The 19829-nt window shown below is 35.6% G+C and overlaps 2 protein-coding genes across 2 annotated transcripts; one reads left to right on the plus strand and one right to left on the minus strand.

Annotated features, from left to right (window-relative positions):
* The first annotated feature begins 923 nt into the window (after positions 1-923).
* On the plus strand, positions 924-15001 carry LOC107830012 (oxysterol-binding protein-related protein 1B-like). Its single transcript, XM_075221368.1, has 10 exons — positions 924-1559; positions 2669-3025; positions 4892-4991; positions 5121-5560; positions 11212-11367; positions 12066-12233; positions 12312-12452; positions 12769-12999; positions 13096-13209; positions 14243-15001. Exons 1-10 carry the CDS (start codon positions 1044-1046, stop codon positions 14399-14401), a joined length of 2382 nt encoding a protein of 793 aa, XP_075077469.1. The 5' UTR covers positions 924-1043; the 3' UTR covers positions 14402-15001.
* Positions 15002-16588: 1587 nt separating this feature from the next.
* On the minus strand, positions 16589-19437 carry LOC107830013 (gamma-glutamyl peptidase 3-like). The gene is made up of 4 exons (XM_016657485.2): positions 18701-19437; positions 17804-17968; positions 16964-17131; positions 16589-16851 (listed from the first exon to the last, which is right to left on the minus strand). The coding sequence occupies exons 1-4, from the start codon at positions 19022-19024 to the stop codon at positions 16723-16725; spliced, it is 786 nt and encodes a 261-aa protein (XP_016512971.1). The 5' UTR covers positions 19025-19437; the 3' UTR covers positions 16589-16722.
* Positions 19438-19829: the final 392 nt, after the last annotated feature.

Below are 19829 nucleotides of genomic sequence, written 5' to 3' on the forward strand. Positions count from 1 at the left end.
CAAGAAACATCTGGTTATAACATTCCAAGAAAAGGTGTGTAGTTGAAATTTCTGTCATAGATTGAGGGGTACTTATGCATTTTCCTTTCTTTTTATATATAAACTATTGACTCCCCCCTAATATAAGTTTAATATATTTGCATTATCGATCAAAAACAACCTCTCTACCTCTCCAGATAGGGGTAAGATCTGCGTACACAGTATCCTCCCCAAACTTTACTAATGAAATTATACTAGGTATATTATTATTGTTAGTATATATTTGCATTATTGAATTCAATTGTTAGGGTTCTTGACTACACCTTTATCACCCTCCTTAATTAAAACTCTTGACATCATGCCTTGAAATTAGTTGTACTAAAAAAACATTAAAAAAGTAGGGAAAAAAAGAGAAAAAAGAAAGGAAAAAAATACACAATCAAAATTGTTTTTAAAAATAATAGTCGATAAAATATATATCTTTTGTATATTGATTTGAACATAAACATATATATATATATATATATATATATATATATATATATATATATATATATATATATATATATATATATATATATATATATATATATATATATTTATATATAACTTGAGCTAGAGGATAGCACGTACATCCTCATTTGGCCCCACATAGATTTCCTCCGTGACATCAACTAACTAAACCGTGTTTTGAAAAATTCCATTTTCCAAAAAATAAAAAGGAAAAAAATAATTCCCTTTCCTTAATCTTTACAAATCTCAGCCGCCGTATCTCCGTTAATCATTCTCCTCTCTCGCCGCCGTCACTGGCGCCGTCTTTCCCCCCTTTATCCCCATTCATACAAACATTTTCGTGCCTTTTTAGGAGCAATAATAATAATATTTTTTTTTTGTATTGAGTAAAATAATGAGAGTAATTATTTTTGAATATATCCAAATTATATTTCAAAGCTCCGATTTTCGCGGGAAAAACCGACACTTAAACAAATTCAGATAAATCCACAGTTTTCTCCTTAGGAAAAATTAGAGTGAAAAAATTCAATAATAATTCAAAAGAAAAAAAAATGCATTCTCTTTGTTGTAACACCGACGTAGCTGATCAGAACACGGCGGCAGCAATGCCGGCGACTACATCCTCTTCCTCTAATAATATACCACTAGCCAAATTCCTCGACATGCAACCGCCGCGATCACTTCCTTCTCATACTTCCAAATCACGTGCGGCCGTCAATAACGGCGAAACCGAATTCTCCGGCGATCAACTCCGCCCGTCCAGCACGACGTCGTCGGAATTTCATTCGGCGAGGATGAATGATATTAATTTAGGCAATGGCATTTCGGGAATTTTATATAAATGGGTGAATTATGGAAGAGGATGGAGACCGCGGTGGTTCGTTTTACATGACGGCGTCCTTTCGTATTATAAAATTCATGGACGGCATAAGATTGTGACGAATTTGGAAACGGAGAAAGGATCGATGATCGTTGGGCAAAAGTCGTTTCGGAGGATTAATACTTCGCCGATGAGCAGCTCTTCGCGATCTCACCGGCGAAAACCGTTTGGAGAAATCCACCTCAAGGTATTTAATTATATATCCATGATATGAAGCTTTTTTGGAGAAATATTTAGTTGTAATTAAATCATATAAGAAGTTCTCATTTAATGTGATGTTGTTCGAATAATAGTAAAGTCTATGGGGACAATTTGAGTTAAATTTTTCCTTCGGCGTCCAAGGGTGGGGCCTAATGGTCAACGAAGTAGATTGAGATTCCCATCTGTCCAAATCTTGATGGGGACTGTGGGGTTACCTGGTACCTGCTGTTGCTGGTAGGTTAGTAGAGGCCCGTACACCATAGTTATCAGAATGAAAAAAGAAAATTTCCTCGGGGCTTTGATCAAGTGGTAAGAGCATCGTGCATGATGTGTGAGTTAGACTGACGTCACGAGTTCGAATTTTTCCGAAACTTGGTATTTAAGTGGAAAATGGTAGAAAGACGGACCTATTATTCACTGAGTTTTGAAACTTGCCCACGGGCCTCGGGGATTTTTCGGTTATCAAGATAAAAAAATGAGTTAAACTTTGTGGCAAAAATTAGCTGTTAAACTTTCTGTTTTAGGTTTATCTGAATGAAAACTTTTCCTCTGCATTAATCCAAATTCTAATTTTTTTCAACTTTCAAAGTATTTTTGGCACCTACTTTCTACACAATTTCAATTTTTTTTTCAAAAAAAAGTCAAATTTATCTTCATGTGTAGAATCACTTTTATCAAACATAAGTAAACTTTTTTCAACTGTTATCTTAATAATTTACGTCCAGATCAAACGGGAGAACTAAATTGAACAAAGGGAGTCATTAATTAAGTAGTGTGTTGGTATAATCTTCACATTACTGTGTAAAGTTAAATAGTTGAAAAGGTTTGAATTTTAGAAAATTTATCTTCGGGAACATCAAAAATAAAAAGTGTCATATAAATTGAGACAAAGGGAGTACATTATGGACGCGCGTATCAAATATGCCTGAGTGGCTAATAAGAGCGGAATTCCTATTTGTAGAAGCTGTGCTATTTCTGAATTTTTGTTAGTGTGCCATATAAAAGATCAACTTGTAACATGGATGTTTGTTTTGTTTGTCCAATTGCTTTGATTTCGGAGTTGGAAATTCTACTAACCGGTTAGTGTTTTTATAGGTCTCATCAGTAAGGGAAAGTCGATCAGATGACCGGAGGTTTTCTATAAATACTGGCACAAAGAGGCTGCATTTGAGGGCAGAAACAAGGGAGGATCGACATACTTGGTTGGAGGCATTGATTGCAGCAAAGAAGATGTTTCCGACAAGCGATCCTGTTCTCGAGACACAAATGAATGAGAATGTGGTCGTATCCACTGAAAAGTTGAGGCAGCGACTCTTGGAGGATGGTGTAAGTGAGGCTGTGATTCGGGACAGCGAGCAGATTATGAGGAATGAATTTGTAGCATTGCATAATCATCTAATGCAGCTAAAGCGGAAGCAGATGCGACTGCTTGACAAATTGGGACAGTTGGAGGTATGACCTGCTAGAAAATGACATGTTTTTGCTATTGCTGATGCAACTTCTACATGCTAACCATTTTATACATTTTGCCATTAGAAAATAACACTTATGGACTCAAATGGTTATCGAATGAAGTATTACAGTTATCAAAAGGCAGCTCTTATTCACATTAGTGCGTCTCATAATATAGAATAGCCTACAAGGAAAGCTCTGTATGGAATCTTAACTAGTAGCAGTATAGAGCAAAAATCATTCACTTGAAGAGTCTCGTGAGAATTTTATTTTGGTCTACACCAAAGTGAATGACTTCAATTTGGCTTGAAGAGTTGTATAAACATTAGCTTTTCTCATAATAGAGTATAGCTTACAACAAATGCACTTTAGGGAAAAAATCTAAAATACTAGTAGCAAATAGAGCATAAATCCTTCACTTGAAGAGTCTTGTCAATGAGAGAAAACTTTAAGCATATCTTGAATTCCATTTTGTTGTGAAACCAAATAGGAAAACTTCAATATCATACGAAGAGTTTGGCTTATGAGAGATAAACTTACTACGCTATATTGAATTGAACTAGTCTAAGAAGTTTCTTTCTTGGCTCTACAGCATATTGTAAGAAATTTCTCCAGCTGTACTCTTGTTGAATCTCCATTCTAGCTGACTTAGCTACTTAACTGATGAATATGGTTCATGCTTTGATTCTGCCTTAATAATAAAGCTGGCAGTCTTCAATTACTGGGCTTTCTTTGAATTACCATCAGGCCTGGATTACGATTACATGCTAGATGAGAAGAACTAAATAAACATTTCTGCAGAAGTTGATGAGCTTGAATTGCAACAAGATGGTCCTACCTATTTAGTACAGATTCTTCACGAGAGTTTGTTTCGGAGTAACATTAAGAAGAGCACTTTGAAGTTCCAAGCAGTGCCACTTCTGGTTATGAGGATGGTGCAATCAGATTATCACTACAAGAAGAAGCTTCTGTTATCTTCAACTTCAGGAGCTGACTGGAGTACTTACACTGTTAGTTCTGTTAATAGAACGCAATAGAAAGAAGAAAAATGCATAGCGTAGATACATCATTTCTTGGGGGTCATAATTAGGGGAAAAATTAGAACAGAACGTGAAGACAGGAGTGAATCTTGACTTTAAAATGAAATATATTGTAGTGGCTGGAAAAGTTAGACAGAGAAAGAATGAGAAAACAATGACGAAAGACCAGCTGAAGGAGAGGAGAGGAAGTGGAAAGTGTATGACTTATTATTTGCAAAGGCAGGATAACATCCTTCTATAATGGACTAAAAGTTACTAAAATTTAAAGCTTGTCCGAATATGTCGTTGCATTGCATGGGAAATCATCAGGTGCCAGATTAGCTTCTTTGTATTCAGCAAAATGTAAATGCTTTTCTCTGTCTAATAAAATGAAAAATCATGATTAAGAAGTTATTTGGAACATACCAGCATTTTTATGACTTACGAGAGTTTCGGCTGAATAATGTCTGCTTTTGGTGTGTACTACTACTACAATTTAGGTAACAAAAGGTTTCTATGCATTTGACGTACAACTGGAATTACTAAACATCAGATCTCAGATAAGCAATACGAGCGCATATCTTCTCTCTTTACGCCCCAAAATGGTTCTGCTTCTATGTTTTCAGTAATACCAGTTGAACTTATTTTTTATTTGATTTACTTGCCGAATCCCGTTGTTGGTGTCAATCTGAAAGCCATTACAACTTCTTATGATATTGAATTTAGGTTGTAGTTGAGGGACTTGCAGTTTGTTTGTTGAATTCTGCTTAGTTGAATCTCAGAGTCACATATGAGACTCATGTGCTTTATGATACACTAAAACTGCTCTTATTCTGCCCACCCACAGACAGAAAAAGTCGACCTCGAGAACACTCTCATTGATGAGGGTCACAGACAAGCAAAAGATCATCAAACTTCTTCTGAAGTATCCCTGGATAAATTCAGAGGTACGCATAGTTAGACATTTTTTCTCATTGCTGCAGTGCAACTATTTGAACTTCACTTATTGTATTTTTCAATTTGTATCTCTTACCATTTGGAGAAAGTTTACTTACTAAATTTCTTTCATCTGGTAGTATTTCTAGGAGGAAGTGTAAGTGGATCTGACAACGAAGAGGAGGAAAGTGATGATGATGTAGACGCTGATAACTTATTTTTTGATGCTAAAGATTTTCTTTCTTCGAGTTCCACAAGAAGCACCGATTCTGATGATGGAAGATCATCATTTGATTCTGCGGTCATAGAGTTTCATCCTTCTGAGGATGGTCTTAGTTCTGGTACTAGATTTGCCACATCTGACTATCCTTATGTTAAGCGGAGAAAGAAATTGCCAGAACCATTTCAGAAGGAAAAGGGAGTAAGCCTTTGGTCAATGATCAAAGATAACATCGGCAAGGATCTAACTAAAGTTTGTCTACCAGTGTTCTTCAATGAGCCACTCTCTTCTTTGCAGAGATGTTTTGAAGATTTTGAATACTCTTACCTTCTTGACCAAGCTTATGAATGGGGAAAAACGGTAAGCATTTTGTGGGATTTTTATCTCTATGTTTATCTTTCTTCGTTGTTTCTATGCATTTATTATACATCATATATTCCTTGTTATTGTTGAAGTTTGGCAAATTTTTTATCCCACATAGGTGGGCTCTTGAGTTTGGGAGGATTTTCCCCCTGTAAAAGAAGACCTAATGTTTAGGATTTAAACACACCTCTCATTTGCCTTCTCATCTGTTTAAGATATTTGTATCTTCTCTCTTTAATATTATTTCACTTGTATTTTTGGAGTGGAATAAAATATTGGTTGTGTCCGAGGAGTAGGCAAAATTAGCCGAACCTCGTAAATTCTGGTGTTCCCTTTATTGTTGCTTTATTGTCTTATTTATTATTTGGTGGCTGTCATAATTTTTGGTATAGTAGTTGTGACTTATTCATACTATATACATTTGGCTTCCGCAACAATTGGTATCAGAACCAAGGTACTGTCTAAGTATGCTCTGTGGTTGCAGCATAGTCTGATCTTCCACATCAGAAAAGATTTATCTTGGTAACTGAGTCAAGGTTCTGTCTGAGTATGCTCTGTGGTTGCAGCTTAGTCTGATCTTCTACATCAGAAAGGAAATAATCTTGATTTGTGTCGTCAGCTATTAAATAATATTTGTGTCAAATATGGGAGACAATAAACAAAAAGAATCTACATCAAGTGTCAATAATACGTCATCATTGGCATCTTCGCTTATGACAAGAATTGTGTCAAATGCGAAATTTGCGGTAGAAATTTTTGAAGGGTCCGGGCATTTTGGGATGTGGCAAGGCGAGGTTCTAGATGTCCTTTTTCAACAAGGGCTAGATCTTGCCATTGAAGAAAAGAGACCAGATGTTATTGGAGAAGAAGATTGGAAAATTATCAACCGTGTTGCTTGCGGTACCATTCGATCCTACCTTGCTAGAGAGCAGAAATATCCATACACAAATGAAACTTCTGCAAGTAAATTATGGAAAACACTGGAGGATAAATTTTTGAAGAAAAACAGTCAAAATAAATTGTACATGAAGAAGAGACTGTTTCACTTCACCTATGTTCCTGGTACCACGATGAATGAACATATCACCAGTTTCAATAAGTTGGTCACAAATTTGCAAAATATGGATACAACTTATGATGATGGTGACTTGGCCTTGATGTTGTTGGCGTCACTTCCTGATGAGTACGAGCACCTTGAAACTACTCTACTCCATGGAAATGACGAAGTTTCTCTCAGAGAAGTTTGTTCGACTTTGTACAGCTATAAACAAAGAAAGCGAGAAAAACAGAAGGGCAGAGAAGGAGAAGCACTATTTGTGAGGGGTCGTCCTCAAAATCAAACGAGGACAAAGAAGGGAAGATCCAAGTCAAGCTCCAGACCCAGCAAAGATGAATGTGCCTTTTGTCGAGAAAAAGGGCACTGAAAGAAAGACTGTCCGAAGTTAAAGAATAAGGCCAAACATAACAATGGAAAGGCCATTATGGATTCAAATGTAGCTGATTGTGATGATTCAGACTTCTCATTAGTTACAACAGAGTCATCAACATCATCAGACATATGGTTGATGGATTCGGCTTGTAGCTATCATATGTGTCCCAACAGGGACTGATTTGTGGAATTTCAAGAAGGAGAATATGGAGTCATCCACACAGCGGATAACAACCCTCTTACCTCATATGACATTGGTTCAATACGATTAAGGAACCATGATGGAATGATCAGAACATTAACAGATGTTCGATTTGTACCGGATTTGAAGAAGAATCTTATCTCTGTAGGAGCCCTAGAATCAAAAGGGTTCAAAATCATTGCATAAAATAGAGTGATGAGAGTATGCTCCGGTGCACTAGTGATAATGAAGGCTAATCGGAAGAATAATAATATGTACCGCTATCGTGGCAGTACAGTTATTGGGACAGCGACAGTGACGACAAAGAGGCAGAAGCAACCAAGCTATAGCACATGCGCTTGGGACATGCTGGAGGAAAATCCTTGAAAACTCTATCAGATCAAGGATTGTTAAAAGGAGTAAAGGTTTGCAACTTGGAGTTTTGTGAGCATTGTGTCAAAGGGAAACAGACAAGGGTTAAATTTGGTACAACGATCCATAATACTAAAGACATTTTGGATTATGTACACTCTGATGTTTGGAGTCCTTCCAAAACACCTTCATTGGGTGGGAAACACTATTTTGTAACCTTTGTTGATGATTTTTTCCGAAGAGTGTGGGTGTATACAATGAAAAGCAAAGATGAAGTGCTGAGAATTTTTCTCAAATGGAAGACGATGGTGGAGAATCAAACAGGCAGGAGGATCAAGTGTATTCACACAGACAATGAAGGTGAATACAAAAATGATCATTTCAATAATGTTTGTGAAAATGATGGCATCGTCCGACACTTCACTGTTAGACATACACCACAACAGAATGGAGTGGCAGAACGTATGAACCGGACCTTGCTGGAGAGGGTGCGGTGTATATTGTCCAATGCTGGCTTGGGCAAAGAATTTTGGGCTGAGGCAATTACATATGCATGCCACCTCATTAATCGTCTACCATCTGCTGCTATTGATGGCAAGACACCATTTGAAAAATGGTATGGAAAGCCTGCTGTAGATTATGACTCTTTGCACGTGTTTGACTCAACTGCATATTATCATGTGACAGAGTCAAAATTAGATCCAAGGGCAAAGAAGGCTATTTTTATGGGAATTACTTCTGGAGTCAAAGGATATCGCTTATGGTGTCCTATGACAAAGAAAGTAATATTCAGCAGGGATGTTACCTTTGATGAATTTGCTATGGTAAATAAGGTAACAGAAGATATCAAACAAAATGAAGGTGCTTCTAAGCAGGTGGAGTTTGAGGGAAAATTTATTTTTCCTACACAAGAAGCAGAGGAGGAAACAAATGAAGATTACCCTCTGGAAGGAGAGCCAGTAGAGGAGATTCCAACTCAGGAACCTCAACAACAACTTGAATCAATAGCAACCAGCAGGCCAAAAAGAACAATAGCAAAACCTGTTCGTCTCATAGAGACAGTTGCTTGTGCAAGCTCAATTGTAGCTGATGATGTTCCTACCACTTATAAAGACGTTGTCCAAAGTTCAGAAGAAGATAAGTGGAGGATTGCCATGAATGATGAAATACAGTCCCTTCATCAGAATCATACATGGAGATTGACCAATCTCCCGAAGGGAAAGAAAGCAATTGGGTGCAAATGGGTATTTACAAAGAAAGAAGGATTTCCTAACCAAGTAGATGTTCGCTACAAAGCAAGATTGGTGGCCAAAGGATATGCTCAAAAGGAGGGAATTGATTACAATGAAGTGTTTTCTCTAGTTGTAAAACATTCCTCCATTAGAATTATGTTGGCTTTGGTAGCACAATTGGATTTGGAACTAGTTCAGATGGATGTAAAAACTGCGTTTTTACATGGAAACTTGGAGGAGGAAATCTACATGACTCAGCCAGAAGGATTCAAAGTTGCTGGAAAAGAAAATATGGTGTGCAAACTTGAAAAATCGTTGTACGGATTGAAACAATCCTCTAGACAATGGTACAAGCGATTTGACGAGTTTATGTTGCGGCAAGGGTACAAGAGAAGCAAATACGATCATTGTGTGTATTTGCACAAGCTTAAAGATGGTTCCTTTGTATATCTTCTCCTATATGTTGATGATATATGTTAATAGCTTCCAAGAATTCGGAAGAAATTGATAAGTTGAAGATTCAACTGAAGAAGGAGTTCGAGATGAAGGATTTGGGCGAGGCAAAGAAAATTCTTGGCATGGAGATAATTAGAGATAGACGTTCAAAGAAACTCTGTTTATCTCAAAAGGAATATTTGAAGAGAGTACTTCAACGTTTTGGCATAGATGACAAGACTAAGCCAGTTAGTACTCCACTTGCTTCCCATTTTAAGCTAAGTACTACTATGTCGCCAATGGATGAAGCTGAACGAGAGTATATGTCAAAGGTACCATACGCAAATGCTGTTGGTAGCTTGATGTATGCAATGGTTTGCACAAGGCCTGACATTTCACAAGCTGTTGAAGTTATTAGCAGATATATGCACAATCCAGGGAAGGAGCATTGGCAAGCTGTGAAGTGGATTCTACGGTATATTCATAATACTGTAGATGTCGGGTTAGTTTTTGAGTAGGAAGACAATCAGTCTGTAGTTGGATATTGTGACTCAGATTTTGCGGGTGATCTGGACAAACGAAGATCAACTACTGGTTATGTGTTTACTTTTGCAAAGGCACCAGTTAGTTGGAAGTCTACTTTGCAGTCAACAATTGCTTTGTCTACAATAGAGGCAGAGTACATGGCCATTACAGAGGCTGTGAATGAGGCAATTTGGCTTCAAGGATTGCTAAATGAGCTTGGTGTTGAACAAAAAGGTATCACAATTTTTTGTGATAGTCAAAGTGCTATTCAATTAGCGAAGAACCAAGTTTATCATGCAAGGACGAAACATATTGATGTTCGGTATCATTTCGTACGAGAAATCATAGAAGAAGGAGGAGTCACGGTGAAGAAAATTCATACTACGGAGAATCCTGCTGATATGCTGACAAAGGTGGTGACTGCGATCAAGTTTCAACATTGTTTGGATTTGATCAACATTGTAGAACACTGAAGATTGAAGATTTAGACACAATCAAAAATTTGAAATTTGTTATTGAGAGAAAATTGAAGATGTGGAATTTTGCCAAGGTGGAAATTTGTTGAAGTTTGACAAATTTTTTGTCCCACATCGGTGGGCTCTTGAGTTTGGGGGGGATTTTCCCCCTTTAAAAGAAGGCCTAATGTTTAGGATTTAAACGCACCTCTCATTTGCCTTCTCATCTGTTTAAGACATTTGTATCTTCTCTCTTTAGTATTATTTCACTTGTATTTTTGGAGTGGAATAAAATATTGGTTGTGTCCGAGGAGTAGACAAAATTAGCCGAACCTCGTAAATTCTGGTGTTCCCTTTATTGTTGCTTTATTGTCTTATTTATTATTTGGTGACTGTCATAATTTTTGGTATAGTAATTGTGACTTATTCACACTATATACATTTGGCTTCCGTAACAGTTATATTTGGCAGTATCGCTGTTAAAAATTCATCCAACCTAATGCTTGCAGCTCAACGGATTAATAAAATGTTGAGAAATTTGTAATTTATGAAATTTTATTGAGTTGTCTTCTTTTCCCCTTAGTTTGAGGATCCCCATATTTCAGTTGGCATACTCGCAATGATCGCTTATATCCTCTCATTCTAGCCTTTCTATTGCTGTGCTTTATTTAGGAAGAATCGGAATGTTTAGTGATAGAAGACAATATTCACAAAAAGTATTCATCTTTTGTAAATTTAAAATTGAACATGTGGAAAAGTTTACTCGCTGATGCCTGCAATCAGTAGAAAGATAAAAGGTATTTGACACTTTTTCTCTTAAAGTATTTTTCTATTTTCCAATCATTAGATTGGAAATCAGGAACCTATTAACTCGTATTCAGACGATAATTAATTAAGCAGTACGCTGTGGCTATAAATACTTTTTCTTTTTTGAGTTTCTGTCACCTGTGATGCATGTCATAGTTTGCCATCTTTTCCCATATGAAAATGTAACCACTTTTGTTAGCAAAACTTTGTAGGGAAATAGCATTATGAGGATTCTTAGCGTTGCTGCTTTTGCTGCATCTGGATATGCTTCCACCGATGGAAGAATTTACAAGCCATTTAATCCGTTACTAGGAGAGACATATGAAGCTGATTACCCAGACAAGGGAGTACGTTTCATCTCAGAAAAGGTACTCTTAAAAGTAGCTGCTTTTAAATGGTCTCCTTTTACTTATAGATATCAGTCTTTTGCTTATATTCTCCAAATATGGACTTACTATACACATGTAGAAACATGCAGCAGGCTAAAAGGATTCTTTTCCTGATACAAACATCATTTTCTGAATGTTAGCTGAAGTAGTGTTATATATTTCATTTTACTATCAAATTGTAGCATTCAATTCCTGATAGTTTTCCGAGGATTAAATAAAATTTCTTCCCAAGGTTGTCATTTTGCTCCTCTTGTTTGCCTTCAGCGGCACCTTGGAATTTTTCTGTTGATGTCATTTTGTAGTAGTGTCTAACAGATAAGTAAAAACGGAGGTGCATCTAAGGCAAGAGATCGGACTAGAGTTGAGGCAAAGAGTAAGATCGAAAATTAGAAGAGTGGAAGGATTAGAGGAAGAGGAGAGGAATAAATTGGAAATTTTTCTGATAAGTCCATATTGTGTTCACATTTGGTCAAACTACAAGGCAACTAGAACTATTATTTGTATACCATTCTCAAATCTCCAATGCTCATTATTACTTAAATTAGCAATAGAAAGGTTTGTTCATTTCCCTTTTGCAGCTATCGGTTAATCATTATGACAGAAATTAATGGCACAAGGGAATAGATTGGCATGCTTTCTTTTCTGAATGTGTAATAAAGTATTTCCTGCTGACATAGGTTAGTCATCACCCCATGATTCTTGCATGCCACTGTGCTGGTCGAGGTTGGAAATTTTGGGGAGATGCGAATTTAAAAAGTAAATTCTGGGGTCGATCAATTCAACTTGACCCTGTTGGTGTCCTTACCTTGGAGTTCGACGATGGAGAAGTTTTTCAGTGGAACAAGGTATGTATATTATACTGAAAAGACTGCAACTCCTTTTTGTCACGCTTGCTGCTGAACTGTTAAACTGAATTATATCAGGTTACGACTTCCATCTACAACATCATTATTGGAAAACTCTACTGTGACCACTATGGTACGATGTATATCCGAGGGAATCGAGATTACTCCTGCAAGCTAAAATTTAAGGAGCAGTCTATTGTGGAAAGGAATCCTCACCAGGTGCAGCATCTCCACTTTATTAGTGCTTGTGTTCTTCCCACACTATTGCATTCAGTTCAATAAGTGTTCTAGTGATATTCTGCTGGACAATGATTTCTGAAGGTTATAATTAGGGAATATTTATATTTGTGAATGAATGGAGAATTTAAGTTTTACCTCTGGCTCTTAGAGGACATATATTGCCATGATTTGAAATGTAATGTGTGTATAGTCTATAGGAAATTTGAGCTCGTTGGTTGCTCTCAAATGGATTATGTTATTCAAAAAAGAATGGTTAAGGCTCCATTAATCATCGCATATCAAATTGTTTTTGCAGGTACATGGACTCATACATGACAAGAGTGGAAAAAGAGTGGCAACAATATCTGGAAAATGGGATGAGAGTTTGCATTACTCCATGGGCGATAGTTCGTCAGAAGATGTAGGACAAGATTCTGAATCGAAGTCACATTTGCTTTGGAAGCGAAGCAAACCATCAAACTACCAAACAAAGTACAACTTTACGCGTTTTGCAATCACCCTGAATGAGCTCTATCCTGAGCTTAAGGTAAAGGGATATTATAATAGATAGTCATTTTCGTGTCCTGGACATCTGTATCTTTCAAATGTATTCTAATATCTGTACTTTTGTCTCTGCAAACAGCAAAAATTGCCACCAACAGATTCAAGGCTGAGACCAGACCAAAGGTTTCTTGAAAATGGAGAATATGACATGGCTGATTCAGAAAAGTTGCGGTTAGAACAGAGGCAACGCGAGGTGATACAAATAATTATTTTCTTCAATACTAACATTCTAATAAGCATGGATAGGCTTTGGGTTTTGTCTGATATCAGTTGTAATTACCAGCTTGGTGTTTAATATAATTATATAAGTATTATCTTGATTTATAATGTGGTAACAAGGTAATTAACATGCTTAAAACCTGGTTATATTTATGAGGCATCCAAATGAATCAGTATTTACTCACTTAATATTCTATGGATATACAATATCAAGCATGGAGGAACTTACTAACTCTCCAACTTGGATCATTCCTTTTATATGTTTGCTTCACATCTAAGTCAGAAAAGCATCTTTTACTCAAAAATTAGTTACTAACCAACATCATCATTTGCTTTACAATTTTTCACCATTCTGGATAATAATCCATGTTTGTATCTCCAAATCTTTAAGCAATTGTTTCTTTTTCGTTGGAATATTGCGAAAGTCAGAAAGTAATCAGACCTAATGAAAAATAGGGCATAATGGAAGAAAAAGATTTCTACAGACGATACAGATTAGTTGGGATTAAGCTTTAGGCATGATAGTATGTTTTACAGAGGCGTATGTAGTGTTATAGTACCTGGTTTATCTGAACCCACTATTTTCGACACAGAATGTAAATTTAGTTTAAAAATTCACTAATATTGCAACATATAGTGGATCTGAACCCATAAATTTAAAAATATAATATGTTCAATACTAAGAACCGTAAATGTTGAACCTATAGAATTAAAATCCTGGATCCGCCTCTACCTCTGTATGATTAGTATTGATCCAATGTTTGCTAGTAGAAAATATTGAGAAATCTTTGTGCCAGAGGAATTTTTTCTTTTTTCCGAGAGTTTCTTCATTTTATTAAAAATAATGTTTTATATTATATTGGATAGGATGAGCCTAAATAGAGCGACATGAATAAATAGAGCGACATGAATAATGAAGATATATTTGGCCGACCCTAACTTGCTTAGGATTGAAGCGTTGGTGTTGTTGTAGTATTCAGATAGTAATCAAGATTTTGTACATGCAGGCATCAAAGATGCAGGAAAGAGGCTGGAAACCAAGGTGGTTTGCAAAACCAAAAGGTAGTGATACATATCAATATAAAGGAGGATATTGGGGAGCTAGAGAAACTGGTAAATGGGAATCATGTCCAGATATTTTTGGTGAAATATCTCAAGAGATTTGACCCCTATTTCTTTCTTATGAACATCTTCTTGATCCTTATTCTCATTGTTTTAAACACTGAACAAACAAAATGGAATTGGAACTGTACATGAAAACTAAAACCACAAAATGAGAGAGAGAAGAAAAAGCCCATTTTCGCTTTTTTTTTTTGGTCGTTTTCTTTCTCTCCAAAGTCTTTTTTGTTTCCCAATTCCTTACTCTGTCCTTTTTTTAATGACTATGGTGTCGGGGCCAGCTTGTGTGTGCCTCGCTAATGGGAAGAAATCACCTAGTGCTTTTTGTTTCTACTCGGACTTGAATCTACGACCATGATTCTTTTTCAGTTCATTGACCACTAAGCGCAAATCTTCCTTAAAATCCCAAAGGAGTATTGTTTGATTCTAGGACTTGTAAAAGATTACACATTGACAATATGCAATTCTTTTTATTATACATACTTGACCATTCTTCTTTAGATTACTATAGAATAAATCTTGAATTAATCTTGTCCATTTTTGTAATAGCAACATTAGTTTATTTATCTGTTTATCTAGTAGTTTCTAGCTCTTTTATGTACATTGTAGCTTTGTGATGCCTAAAAAGAGCAGCAATTTTCTCATTACTCATACTTCCTTTTATAATCTCTGATATCTTGAGTAGCTCCACATCTTTTGGGGTGTCCACAATTCCACACATCAAATCCATGTACGTACTAAGCATGTTCAAGTATCGCGTCTTGGTCTGCAGCAGCAGGCTTATGCAGAGGCGGATCTAGGATTTAAACTTAACGGGTTCAATCATGCACTGAATCCATTGTACTGCTAAAATTATGCATTCAGATCTAACGTTTCTTAAGATTTTAGTAGGTAAACATATGTATCTCTACTTTATATTGAATGTTCTTGGTTCAGATGAACTCGTAGACAATAGGCTACATCGGCCTCAAAGTGATTTTAGGAAAGATAAAACACGAGTTGATCACCTTCCTCCTCCTCCTCCTCGACGAAGTGGTCATTTTGTATTTATGAGTTTCGAAAGATAGATGTTTTAAAAAAAATATTTATTCTCTTTTTCAATAGAAAGCGTGAATAAAAATTTTCAACAAGAAAATTTATCTTCTTTTTTTAAATTTCTGAAAAATAAATATGTTAAATCTTTTTATTTGTAATTTTAATTTATCTTTTAATTTGTTATATTTTAATATATGTAGTTACATATATACCTCATCTAGGGAGAAAGCATAAGATTTCCATAGTATAGGGGTGTAGTGTTTCATTTAGAAAAATAGAGAGTGTATATGAAACTGAGTCATATTATACTATAAGAGCTTTTGTGTAATTAACCATATTAGAATAAGTCTAACAAAGAAGAGGAACTTTGGCGTAACTTGTAAAGTTGATATCGTGTGACTGTGAGGTCACGGGTTCGGGCTGTGGAAACAACCTCTTGCAGAAATGCAGAGTAAGGTTGTGTACAATCGATCCTTGTAGTTCAGCCCTTTTCCGGACTCCGCACATACCAGAAGCTTTAGTGCAACGAACGGCCTTTAGAATAAGTCGACAAAATTTCTCTTATATTATTTTAAAGAGACTATTCCCACTTTTGGCGCTAGTGTTTCGAACATATATGGAAAGGGCAAGCAATGAAAAAAGAAAGAAAGTCAAATTTTAGTGATATACTAAGAAAGATGACAGTCGAGGAATTTCATTAAAGTCAAATCCTCTCAAGTCTTCTTAATTAGAACAGTTCGTCAATTTTCAGTATGTTGAAACAAACGGAAATTTCTTGAAAATTTAAGCTGCAAATTTTGACCACTTCATATAATTAATAAACTATATCTTTTTTCTTACGTAAATATTTACAAATATTTTACTGTTAACATACTATTATTGTATATTAACTTAAGATCGTTAGAAGAACCCTACATGATACATAATGATATCTCTTTGTCACAGAGGCGGAGCCAGGATTTGAAATTGTAGGTTCGGGATTCCAATTTGTTTATGTTACTGGATTCTAAATCAACAATTTACACATATTCAATGTTTTTTTTAGACAAATAAAGGGTTTTAGACCAAATGTGCTCACATCACATGTTATTAAACTTAATTATATGAAATATGGTTATCACTATCCGAGTCAGTGGATTATTTTTTGCTTCTTTCCATAATTCTAAATTCCATTTCACAACACGTATTTGGATAAACATGGGTACACAAAAATATTAATAACCTTTTAATAGGTTCATTTAATTTATAGTACTATTACATCTGGTTATTTCGATCATAATATGAGAATAATTGATACATAAACACAAAAACAAGAAAAGTCTAGTTCTGAAGATCATATTTTGCCAGGAATATTGATAAATTCCAACTCTCTTTTGAGGAACTTTTTGCAAATCTTTTCCAAACATTTCCTATCTGGCTCAGCTTTATAAAGCTTAGATTTTGCATTTTCTGCAAATCCACTCTGTATATATAAAGAAAAAAAAAATACAAAATTGATGAGAAAGAGAAAACATGAAATATTAACAAAACCATGATATAATTATAAAAAAATTATTCTAATTAAATTAATATACCTCAATGCAACCATTGGAAAGGAGACGATCAATGAGATTAAAGAGTATATCTTTGGTATATTCAGGGTGGCCTTGAATTCCTAATATATGATCTCCCATTGTAAACATCTCCACATTAGTCTTTTCTGAAATTGCTACTATTTCTGCTCCCTTTGGCACCTCCAACACCTGTGTATAATAAATTAAAGAAATTAAACGTGACGAGTAACGTGTCATAACTCGATATCAGAAATTTGACCTTCTGGTCATTTGTATTTTCTGAGCAATTCGCACTTAGTTCAGTCGTTACATTATCGTAACAAAAATAGTTTGGTTTACAAGAGTTCTGGCTTTTCTAACCGGACAAAACTTCTAGGGAATCTAATTTCTTTCGGACCCCTATTATATTTATAGGCAGTCCTAACCTTGCTACTCTTACTTCCACTAGAGAGTGAACTTCTGCTCGTAATATACCCCTAGGGATATAATCTTACTTCTTGAAGAGAGCTACTTCAACTGCCAAAAGAGCGGGCAACTTGAGTTAGACGAGAGGCAGGGGTATAATTTCAAAGAGGCTCGACCGGATCCAAGAACGTAACACACTCAATGGGCTAAGGTGGCTTCATTCCGCCTTACCCAATCCTAGGAAAACTCCGAATACATGCCTAGATCGTTTGTACAGATCGACTTTTTTTATAGCAATTCACACTTAGTTTAGACGTTATATTATCGTAACAAAAATAGTTTTGACTTTATTATTACAGTAGGTAAAGTTCAGTGATTGTACGTGAAACTGCTCCGACGATAGGCTAGAACCCTAGAGCAAATATGATTTCACAATAGAAAAATAGAGAGATATACCTCATCTTGGTGACACTCAATGATTGAAAGAGCAAGTGGAATTTCCTCCAAATCACTAAAGAAGCTATGTGTGGAGATGTTCTTCACAATGCTTAATTTCCTTAGTCCAATGTCCCAACCATTGCAAGCCTTTCCAACTTTTCCTCCCAAAGCTCTACACAGAACCTATAAATATGAAAATTGAATATACATGTTAGATATCCAAAATCCTCTTTTTATTTGGACAAAAATAAATGACCACATCAAAGCAAAAGTCTTCCTTATAGAGCAAGATGCAAGTACTTTTTATTAAGTCGCCTTTATTACGGAGCGGTTAACCTTACGATGTGGAATTTTCTGGTGCGAATTTGAATTTAATCGCGCCTTAATGCAAGTATCGGATATCAAGTGAAAAACAAAAACAAAAAATACTACATTTTTTGTTGTTGTTGAGAGATGCAAGTACTTTAGCTGGTGCAATGTGGTCCTTTGCACTTTGGTATTTGTACTTTACCCAACTTGTTGGATGATTTTATTTGTTCTTAGAGAATATCATCACTAATTCACTATTCATTTCCAATGTCGGGGAAGGATTTTTTTTCTCTATTTTTTACATGTATATAATATAAAAAAGGGCAGCCCGGTGTACTAATCTCCCGCTATGCGCGGGGTCCAGGGAAGGGACGGACCATAACGGTATATAATACACACAACGTTAAAAAAATTATGTTAATAATTAATGAATTTTAACCTATCATAGCAACAATATGTTATCTGTCTTATTTTTCTGATTATTAATATCACTTATTATAAATGGTTATATCTAGTTATCTTTTAAGCGACCTGATATCGTTAAACTTCACTTATACTATTTTTACACCGTCAGTATATAGTAATAGTTACACTTTTGTCACATACCTGGTGGCCAAAGCAAATGCCAAGAACTTTCTTATGCATAAAAAACAAAGTTTCTAAGAGAAGACAAAGCTTAAGAATCCAATTCTCATTTCCATAGGCATCAAAAGGACTTCCACTAATTACAAATCCTTCATAATTTTGAAGCTCAGCCATATCTGGAAATTCACCTTCAACTACTCTAAATAAATCCCATTTCTCTCCTTCTTCACCTAAAGCTTCCAAAAATACATTAAAATATCCTCCATATACTTTCTTCACATAATCTGAATCCTTTGCAGCTAATAACAAGGCATATTTCTTAATCTTCTCCCCTTCAATCTTCATTCTCAAATAGACTAAAACGAGGAGTCTCAGTACTAAAAGACGTAACTTCAGGAGTTTTTCTGTAAAGAGAGTACGTAGCTTAACTCAACTACTTGACTGGAGTTTCAGTACTGAAAGACGTAACTTCAGAAGTTTTTTTTGTAAGGAGAGTAGCTTGTTTCAACTATTCGACTGGAGTTTCAGTACTGAAAGACGTAACTTTAGGAATTTTTCTGAAAAAATAGTAAGACGCCCTAAAACGGGGAGTGAAGGAGTTTTTACTACACTGTGATATGCGCTAATAAGACCACCAAAGGCCTTTGTGGCATATAGATGGTAATCACTATGTGAGTGTGTGAAAATGAGAGAAGAGAGAATAATGGATTCTTGGCTTATCTTTGGAATCAAGACAATTCTATATGATGTTTGAGAGAGTAGATAAATAATGATGTATTTATAGAAGGAAAAAAAGTGGATTCCATTTGTGTTTTTAGTCATATGAAAAATATATTATATATCTACGCGTTTTGATATATAAGTAAGGGAATTAATAATTAACAAATAGAAGCATTATTAAATACACTAGTAAACATGCATGGTTTCGAGGAACTATACAAGAATTAAACTAATATAAAAGATGAAGGAAGTCGAAGGTTTCTTCACTAAAGTTTCTTGCAATTTTTTATTTTAATCTATTTGATTAATTTTATCTTAAAAAAATATACAGCAGAATTTGTTCCCTGGACCGAGTCTTTTTTTTTGGGGTGGGTGGGTGGGGGGGTGGGGGGGGGGGGTGGTCAAGGGTAATCTTGACCAAAAACACCTA

Source organism: Nicotiana tabacum, chromosome 9 (genome assembly GCF_000715075.1).
Source record: "Nicotiana tabacum cultivar K326 chromosome 9, ASM71507v2, whole genome shotgun sequence".
NCBI lineage: Eukaryota > Viridiplantae > Streptophyta > Magnoliopsida > Solanales > Solanaceae > Nicotiana > Nicotiana tabacum.